The 10,000-nt window shown below is 44.3% G+C and overlaps 1 protein-coding gene across 2 annotated transcripts in view; it reads left to right on the top strand.

Annotated features, from left to right (window-relative positions):
• The window catches only part of LOC115373013 (spectrin beta chain, non-erythrocytic 1-like), a 139,512-nt gene that overhangs the window by 82,951 nt on the left and 46,561 nt on the right, over positions 1 to 10,000 (top strand). For both annotated transcript variants that reach the window (XM_030071212.1, XM_030071211.1), the window contains 4 exons: positions 4,575 to 4,748; positions 8,202 to 8,293; positions 8,629 to 8,709; positions 9,942 to 10,000. The exon at positions 9,942 to 10,000 is cut by the window's right edge and continues 57 nt beyond it. In XM_030071212.1, coding sequence (XP_029927072.1) covers positions 4,575 to 4,748; positions 8,202 to 8,293; positions 8,629 to 8,709; positions 9,942 to 10,000 — 406 coding nt within the window. The remainder of the gene's footprint in view (positions 1 to 4,574; positions 4,749 to 8,201; positions 8,294 to 8,628; positions 8,710 to 9,941) is intronic.

Consider the following 10,000-nt stretch of genomic DNA (forward strand, 5'->3'; position numbering starts at 1 on the left):
CAGTAGTGATCAGAGTTGCCAAGCGGGTGGAGTGACATCACAGTGGAGCCACATGATCACTATAAGCAGATAATTATTATAATTGGCCATTTTAAAATTTTCTTGCCGATGAGCATCTAATTGACATTTTTACATTTATGATATGAATACACAGCGATGAAATGGACAGTTTTGCTAATTATTTTACTGGCTTGTTTATTGTTTCAAAACACAGCACGGCTCTTCAGTTAACAAATTAAATTACTGTATAATTCAATTGTAATAAAGTGCAAGTCAATAAAATCTACCATAAAACTCCCAAAGGCTCTGGAGGTCGGGTCTTTTCCCGGCCGGAGGAGTTTTTGTTGTGGTTTTAGTTTTGAGTTTTGATTTGAATGTCTGATGTAACGCGGCCTCTGTTAGGCTCGAACGATGTGTTTTCCCTTTACTGATATTTTCATCAGACATAACTCTGATTTAAAATCATCAAGCATCCTTTAATGATCTTAATCATTAAGATCATCATCGTACACGCTAAAATGAAAATGGTGTGTTGGTTCGTGTCCGCAGGATTTCCACGCTGCCCAGTCACTGTCTGTGTGAGCAGCTGTGCGATGCATTCTGCTTGCGTTGTGTTTCGAGAGACGGGGCGTCAGGTCAGCATCTCCTCATTTGCATAAAGTTGAGGTCTAGGCTACTTTATGCAAATTAGTGGCGTCCGGTGCAACTCGCTTCCTCTGGGAAACTCCTGATAAACTTTTAAATGAGCTGTCATCGATCTGAAATGAAGACAGACGGAGATTCTGGTGAATGTTTTTGTGATATCAAAGAAAGTTTCAAAAAGAGCCGCTGTGTTTGAAACCCAGGAGAGGGCGGCCCCCTAGTGAGGCCTTCATCCAATCAGGTGCAGCTAGGAAGTGTTTGTGAGGTTAACAGCAGCTGTCAATCATCAGGAGTGGCCACGCCCATCGAATGTCCAAATCTGGGAAGTAGCGCGGCACCTGAAGTCAAACACACACACACACACACACACACACACCTGTGGACGTGCACTGTGAGGGGCTTCATGGTGCAGTAATCTGGTGTCTCCAGGAGAAACGGAGCTGCCATCTCCTGATTTCTCTGAACGCCTCACCTGCTAAAACCAGCCGCACCTGGAGGAACCAGAACACTGCCACACGGAGCGAGGGAGCAGCAGCGAGGCCTGATCAGGTTTATTGTTGCTGTAAAACCTGCGTGCAGTTTCACCCAGAAGAGAAACACGTGTAAAGCCTCCGCCCGGCGCCGAGGCTTCACGCCGCCGAGGCTTCACGCCGCCACGCCGCGTCGCAGCGTCTCAGCACTGCACTGCATGTTAGTGCACAGAAACATCCAGGGAAAGATTTTTTTTTTTTTTTTTCCGCTGAGGTGGAGAGCAGAGTTTAATTTCTGACATGTTTTTGTAAATCCTCAGATGGCGTGTTAACATGTTTCAGCGGCGCGGCACGTTTAGAGGCCGGCTGGACTCGGTGTCACGTTTCAGCCCGAAAACCAACAAACTGCAGCCGCGTGGTTTCTCTGCAGCGCCACTCCACGCCAGCATCCCCCTCCCTCCCTCTCTGTGTGTGTGTGTGTGTGTGTGTGTGTGTGTGTGTGTGTGAGAGAGAGAGATACCGACAGGCGCCTGATGAGGATACAGTTACCACCCGGCCCGCTGTCGCCATGGCAACGGGAATACATTACTCTTTCACGGTCCCCTTTCTCTGTTTCTCTCGCTCACTCACTTCCTACTGTATCTCTTGTTTCTTTGTCTTTCACACACACGCACACACGCACACACACACACACACACACACACACTGTTCCTCTGACTAACTGAAAGACAGTGTGAGTCAACATTATTGAAACCGGCTCAGACCGCCCTGCTTTTGACCAAACCAAACCACTTTAACCCCCCCACCCCCACCCCCCCGCCTTGAGACTTCCAGTGGTATGTGCCAACATCCCCCAACCCCTCCTCCCCACCCCCCCCCCAGCGACCCCCGCCCTCCTTCCTCCCCCTCTTCCTCCTCTTCTTCTTCTCCTTCCAGCGAGCCTCTCCGGCAGGCGCTCGGCTCGTCATCCGGCCTTTTCTGGAGCCGTCAGACACCGACGGCGAGGAAACTCCACACCGCCGCCAACTAACCTCACATTCATGACATTTTATGCTTTCTTTCTTTTTTTTTTTGTCTTTCTTTACTTTATGTTTTTGCAGCCGTGCCAGACAGTCGATCTTTCTTTGTCGTTTTGGCTGCTGGTGGAGCAGGAAGTGGGGGAGAAGAGAGGGAAAAAAAATGACAAGCAGAGAATAAGAGAGGATGTGAGAGAGAAGAGAGGAAGGAGAAGAATGTAAAGAGAGAGAGATGGAACCGAAAGAGAGAGTGCTAATTAATAATACATAATGATAGTGAGAGAGCCATTTACATTTTACTGTTGCTCCAACTGTTTACATCATATATATATCATATATCACATATTGTATATCACACACCCCTGCTGCATTTCCTCATATATAATATAAGACTTTGTCTTATATTCTACAGTTTATTGAACTCCTGTATTATTATTGGTTGTTGTTTTTCTTGTACATCATGCCAACAAAGCTCATCCAAACAAACTGACGGAGGAAGGAGAGAAAGATCAAAACACAGAAGGAGAGAGAGAGAGAGAGAAAAGTGATGAGACACTGGAAAAAAGAGAGAGAAAGAGGGGAAAAATGAAAAGAAAGGGTGAGTTAGAGAAGTAAAGAAGGAGAGAAACAGGAGAGTGAGAGATTAGGATGAAACACCTTAATGAAGAGCAGAGAGAGAGAGAGATGTATTGGGGAAAGAGAGGAGGAGAAAGAAAAAAGATTGAGGTTAAATAAGAGATAGAAACAGAGAGACAGCAGGAAAAATGGTGAGCGAGATGATGGATGGAGGGAGCCACAGTGGGAGACAGTGTGGGAGATGGAGAGAGAGAGATGGAGAGAGAGGGAGAGAGACAGACAGAGAGAGAGAGAGAGAGAGAGAGATTGTTATCAAAGGAGTCATTGAGCGGCTGCGGGTTTGAACGAGGCCAAAACGCCTCCAGAGGCTGCAGAGTTTCCAGCCGGCAGACAGGAAGAGTCGACTCGCTTTCAGAAATCTGACTGTTACAGAAACGATGCAGACATAACTTTTTAAAATAAATAAATAAATAAATAAATAAATAAATAATTGGAATTTGTTATGGACAAAACTCCCCTAAAAAAATCTCTAAACATAGGTATATTTCACTATAAACTGTGAGGAAATGAGGAAATTTCATTTTTATTCAATAGTTTGAAATTAAATATGAAATCCTTACAGTCTGCGTTTTCATCACAAGGTGTTGATGTATTTTCCTGTCGCCTCGACCTCTGAACTCAACAACCAGCAGCAAGTGGTCATGAGTTCACTTTTCTTTTTTTGTTTTGTTCTGTTTTGGTTTGTGTTGTCGCTGTCGTCGCTGCCCTGCGGCTCACACAGCCTCGCAGCTCCTGATCACACACATCACCGTGGAGTGTGTGTGATCACACACCCCACCACGACGCCATCACATGTGAGGGTTGCTTGTAAACACAGAAACACAACGTCATCGTTGTCTTGTAATGACACAGCGATGGATTTATGGGAAATAAAATCAGAATCAGAAACACTAACTAATAACTGAGTAAACCCAAAGCTGAACCGGACAGAGGAACCCTGAAGAACCCGTGTTCTCCTGAGTGTGGAGCGTCTCGTTCAGCTCCAGCTGTGTTGTTGTCGTGGTTCTCGGGGTCGGACATCTGTCCGCCTGCAGGACCGCAGCGCCCGTAAAGTAGGTTAACACCACGCTTAAATCTCCCATAATGCAGTCTGACTCCTCTCCGTTCATTATCTCTCTGGTAGAAACATGGAGGTGTGAGAGAGTCGTTTATCAGGCCGCCGGAGGGAAAGAGCTTCTCTCTCTTCAGGTTTTCCTCGTCAGACTCTTTCGCAGCGTCTCTCTCTCCTGCAGTTTGTTTGTCCTCTTGTCGTCAGATTGTGTCGTCAGTGTTTAACCGAGGGACAGACTCCAGAAAGGCTTTGAAGGGTTAAAATGTTTTTGTGTTTTAACCCGGTGAACACAGCAGGTCAAACTAACTGGCAGCTGCTTTATTGTGCAGGAACTGAAACCAGATCACACAAAACAAAACAAACCACCAACTGAAAGCTGTTAGAGTAGAAAATATACTCTAGATTTAAAAGATAACTCTTAAAATAAACTAAAAACAAAAGCAGCAATGAAGGAGGAAAGTAACTTGATAGCTACATCGTGGTTCTGGACCGAGATTTGGTTTCTATCTGATTCTATCTGATTTTGCTGTGTTGCAAGATCATGATCCATGACAATAAACATGAAACCAGAGTCGCAAGATAGTGATCCATAACCATAAACATGAAGCCAGTGTTGCAAGGTAGTGGTCCATGACCATAAACGTGAAGCAAGATAGTGATCCATGACCATAAACAAGATGCCAGTGTTGCAAGAAAGTGATCCATGACCATAAGCATGAAGCCAGTGTTTGTAAAGAAACGTCTCTTCTCTCCTGGCAGCCCAAACCCACAAAGGGCCGGATGAGGATCCACTGTCTGGAGAACGTTGACAAGGCTCTGCAGTTCCTGAAGGAGCAGCGGGTTCACCTGGAGAACATGGGATCCCACGACATCGTAGATGGAAACCACCGCCTGACGCTGGGCCTCATCTGGACCATCATCCTCAGGTTCCAGGTAACGGCACTGCACATTCAAGCTGAAGCTAGCGTCAGCGTGAACTCACAGGGTGTGTTTTCTCCTGTTCTGACTCGTCTGGGTCAGTATTCTCTGCTTGTGGTGAACGGGCTGCTGTGCCATTTGGCGTCCCAAAACCAGTTAAACAAGTACAGTCACACATTTTCAAATCAGAGGTCTAGACCACTCGTGTGTCCAGTCTGATGCCTGATCTGGGCTGCCGTCCTCTGCTCCGCTGAGCCATTCTGCATCCCAGGATGAGTTCAAATCAGTACAGGCAGATTCACTGAGAAATGATCGGCATGATCAAGAGGTCACGTCACTTAAGATCCAAGATTAGGCTGTCACACTCTTTATTTTCCACTTTGAGTTACTGTGTGTCTGTGCTAATTTGTGTCCCCAAAACTAATAAGATAAAAGCAGATACATACTTTCAAATCAAAAGTCCAGGTCCTTCGTGTGTTAAAGGAAGTTTCAACCTTGACAGCGTTGCAGCCTCAGGTAGATGTAACCAATAGTCGAGTTGTAAAAAAAATTCAGGGGAGATGGTCAATTTTTTTCACTTGATATAAAGTGAGGATGGCAGTTTTACAGGGGGGATGATTTTGACCGTTTTTATTTCAGGGGGGATGCCATCCACCCTCATCCCCCCTCAACTCAAGTACTGGATGTAACCATATATATTGCAATTAGTATCCAACAAATGCAAAAACTACAACATTTAATGAAGTTTTAAAAAAAAAAGCCGTTTTTTTTTCCAGTTTCTTCACAGCTGATATGGAACAGGGTGTTGCGCAATTTTGCATCCCAGAACGAGTTAAACAAACACAGTGAGATACTGTCACATGAGAGGACTTAACAGCTGATGTGGCCTCATCTGGATCGTCATCGTCCACTTCCAGTCCGCTGCGCTATTTTGCATCCCATAACGAGTTCAGTAAACAGAGATAATGTGTTCTGCTGTACAAGTTGGTGCTCCAGCATGAAGGAACCGGAGTGCCGTCACATGAGCTAAAAAAAAAAAAAAAATAGAAACCTAACTGGTCCGTTTGGATTTTGTCGTGACCTGATTCCTCTGCTAACGTCCGCTCGTGCGATTTTTCATCCCGTAAGTGATCAAAAAAATCCAAACACGTCCCATATTCACCAAACAACAGCAACAGTCGTCATTTTTATCAGAATTAGATGCTGATAAATGTGTTGAATGGGAATCACTTGAATGGACTTCACAGTGATACATCAACAATATACATTTAATTAAAATCCATTTAAAATGTGGCACTAACTTAATAAATTCCAAATTATCTGCAGATGGTGAGACACATCTTCCAGTGCTCATCATGTAAGATCTGCATAAAATTTAATCCCTAAACCATAAGATGCAGCTGAACGTCAGTATTTCAGAACAAACACACTTCCCACTTGCCTCCGCTGTGAGATTACCGCTAATCTGCCGCTGCGCCTGAAATCTCACTCCAACGCTCCAGCTCCTCTCACGTTTCTCACACATCGACGAGACTCAGCTGGATTATAATCTGTAGAGCAGTGGAACGCCTCCACACAGTGTGCCCGTGTTGTTGGCGTGTCGGCGTGTTATGGTGGTGGTCAGCGGTGTGGCGGCGGCCATGACGGCGGCGGCGGCAGCAGGGAAACGGTGAGAGGGATTAGGCTTTTATAAGCTGTGTGGATTAAAATCACTTTATATATTTTTTATTTTTCACTTGTTTTAAATCCTCCGCTGCAGGAACGTGGGTGAAACAGCTGAGCACACACTGACAGGACCGTGTGTGTGTGTGTGTGTGTGTGTGTGTGTGTGTTGTTATATATGCTGTGGCTGGTTAGACGTTGCTCATTTGTGGCTCACTTTGGCTCATGATTCAGACTGATGTTGACAGATGCCACTCGATGCAGGTGAGGCGTGAAAGTGTGTGTGTGAGTGTGTGTGAGAGTGTGTGTGTGCATGCGTATGTGTGTAATGGCGTGAAATCCAGAATGGTTGTGTGTGTGTGTGTGTGTGTGTGTGTTTCCATGAGAGAGCCATAATGTGTGTGAACATGCAGGTCCTGTGTGTCAGACACAGAGAACCAGCACATGTGACTGTGAGAGGGAAGGACTGCATTCGTGTGTGTGTGTGTGTGTGTGTGTGTGTGTGTGTGTGTGTGTGTGTTTGTGCTTCGACATGAAAGAGAGCGAGGGTGTGCACTCTTGAGCTTAAATGCATGTGATGATGTTTTTGATCATGTTGCTTGGCTCATCACGGATTAAAAAAGAAGCTTGTGTGTGTGTGTGTGTGTGTGTGTGTGTGTTTCACATTTGCGTCAGGTCTGATGCTGCGTTCAGGGCACGTGGGAATAATGTTGAAAAGCAGCAGCTTAGATGTATTCACGCGTCTGAATGGGTTTGATGAGGCTCTCATTGAAGCTTTCTGTTTTTTTCCGGCGGAGCGACTTCAGCCGCGGCGCTTAAAGAAAATCACCAGACGGGCGGCGGTTTGAAACCCGGCGACACGCGACACGCTGCTGCTGCCCCGACCTTCACTTCTGTGAATCCTCGGCAGAATCAGCTGATATTCAGCTGTCTGCTGTGGAGCTGAATGACACAGTTATTATAACTCATCACATCCTCTGTGAAGGCACTCGACAGCGATGTGGAGGCCTCAGTCTGTTTTCTGTTCACTTTGAGAGAGACCACGTCATCCATGTTTACTGCCGACGAGTCACAGCAGGAGTCCCGCCTCCTCTCCCATCTGATTGGACAGTCAGGAGCCAAAGAAGACACAAAGAGCTTTCTTTTATTGTTGGACATTGAAGATGCACCAGCAGTAAAGCAATAAAAGCTCAATAATATTCTTGAAATAACACGTAACTCACATTATGGCAACAGTAATAAACTTACTTTGCATTTCCAAACCGCAGTCACAAAACGCTCAAGAATAAACCACAAAAATAAAATCAAAATAAAACCAAAGTTATGGCCCAGATGCAGTGACAGAGGGAAAATCCCAAAAGTCACAATAAATAGAGCAAAGTATGTAAAATAAATAAAAAAAAAAACAAACATAAATAGTATAAAATGCAGTATTAGCTAAGGCTAAAGTCAAACTGGGATTACAGATCAAGCTGCACTTTAAAGGTGCAGTACACAAAATTGAAGGTCGATGCGATGAGGTGAGAGAGACGTTGACTCACCTGTCCAAAAAAAAAAAAAATTAGTATGATATTTTTTATTGTTGTTGTTGTTGATTGAGTCTAAACAGTCCTCACCTCAGTCGACACTTGATGGTTTTATCGTTCACCATTAAGAAGAGTTTTTTTTTTGTTTGTTTGTTTTTTGGGGGGGAAAAATGGCTGCCAGAAGTCGGCCTCTGTTGCTGAAAACAGGCCTTAAGCACTGACTCTTCCTGTTTGTTTGTTTGTTTGTTTGTTTGTTTGTTTGTTTGTTTGTGTCGTCCAGATCCAGGACATCAGCGTGGAGACGGAGGACAACAAGGAGAAGAAGTCGGCTAAAGACGCTCTGCTGCTCTGGTGCCAGATGAAGACCGCAGGGTGAGGCTGCCGCTCGCGCGTCTCCACAGTAAAAACTACATTTCCCATCAGCCTCGTTGCTTCCTGTCCCCCTTCCTGCTCCCTGACGAGGATCAACACGCTGGAAGTGATTTTTCACTCCGTCTGCCAGAAGCTGTGAACGCTTTAGCTGCGTTCGCTCTGGCAGAACAGCGCCCTCTGCCTGTTGTGTGGCGTAAAGCAGCACAGCAGATCTCCTGACGGCTCACAAACCTTTTGTTTGTTTTGTCTTGTTTTTTATTTCCTGTATATGATGTGTTTTTTTCCCTCTATCTGATGACGTAGCTGATGAAATGTTGTTTCCTCTTCCTGTCCAGTTATCCCAACGTCAACATCCACAACTTCACCACCAGCTGGAGAGACGGCATGGCCTTCAACGCCCTCATCCACAAACACAGGTACTGATCACCTGCTCACACACACACACACACACACACACACACACACACACACTCAGCAAAAAGGGTCTCCAGTGTTGCTGATCAGTTGCATCAGTGTATCAAAATAAAATAACAAATGTATTCAGTTGAAATGCAAGTAAGTTTTAATTTGAAGAGTACAGAAATAGATAGTCTGGGGTTGAGGGTTCAGAGCCAATCAGAGGCTGAATTAAAAAAAAAAAAAAAAAAAAAAAAAAACATGATTCAAGACTCTAATTAGGCCAATTTGTGTGCATTCTTTCCCCTACAGTTTAAAGCTGGGCATAAAAATGGTATTTCAAAATCACAAATACAAGCTTTTACAGTATTTTGTTACTCATGACATCTTAATGACGCCTTAACAGGGGCCGGTTCAGTGTCCACAGACAAACTGAAAACAGCTAACCAGTGCTGAAGAGCTTTTGTAAAAATAATTTAATTGAAATACCGTCCAGATCTGCCTGCACAGACAGTTTGCAGTGTGCTGCCTCGTTATCAAGGCTGTGCTGAGGCAACACCATCTGTATGTGTACTTGTTTTTGTTTTGGGGCAAATTAATTTGTATTCGGATTTGGGAAAAAAGATTTGCATCGCTTAAACCTGAAGTAATTTATTATTTTTTTTAATTGTTGGATTTTAACCACAAATAAATATAAAATGCCTGAAAAGCCTGCTGATTGAATCTATACAGGTTTAGGAAACCCACTCTGATGACTACATGTTCTGCAAATCAAAAGCAATATGATATTATTCACATTTGTTGTTCACCGTGACTGTTTGTTTGTTTGGTCGATCTCCATCCGTCAGCGGGGATGAATGAGTTCGTGCTACTTCAAAATAAAAGGCCGGCTGTCCTTTATGAGTGAACTTGGCTTCTGAAGAACCTGCGTGTGTTATGAAAAATGTTTGGAAGGATGATTTATTCAGCAGAAAGCCATTATTCATTACTTGCTGAATATGGTTTGGGATTCAGGTGCATCTCTACTCATTATATATAAGATTATTGTGTGAGTTACAGTAAATATAAAGAATGTTAGATTCATTTATCCAGCATCTGTCCTGCGTTTCTGCTGTTTGGTTTTTTTAATGTTGGAATTTTCTTCCAGATCAATACCAAAGCAAATTAAGAACAGAGAGTAATTTTTCTAATTGTTTGCAACCTGTGTGTGTGTGTGTGTGTGTGTGTGTGTGTGTGTGTGTGTGTGTGTCAGACCCGACCTGATAGACTTCGATAAGCTGAAGAAGTCCAACGCTCACTACAACCTGCAGA

The sequence above is a fragment of the Myripristis murdjan genome, chromosome 15 (genome assembly GCF_902150065.1).
Source record: "Myripristis murdjan chromosome 15, fMyrMur1.1, whole genome shotgun sequence".
Taxonomy (NCBI): domain Eukaryota; kingdom Metazoa; phylum Chordata; class Actinopteri; order Holocentriformes; family Holocentridae; genus Myripristis; species Myripristis murdjan.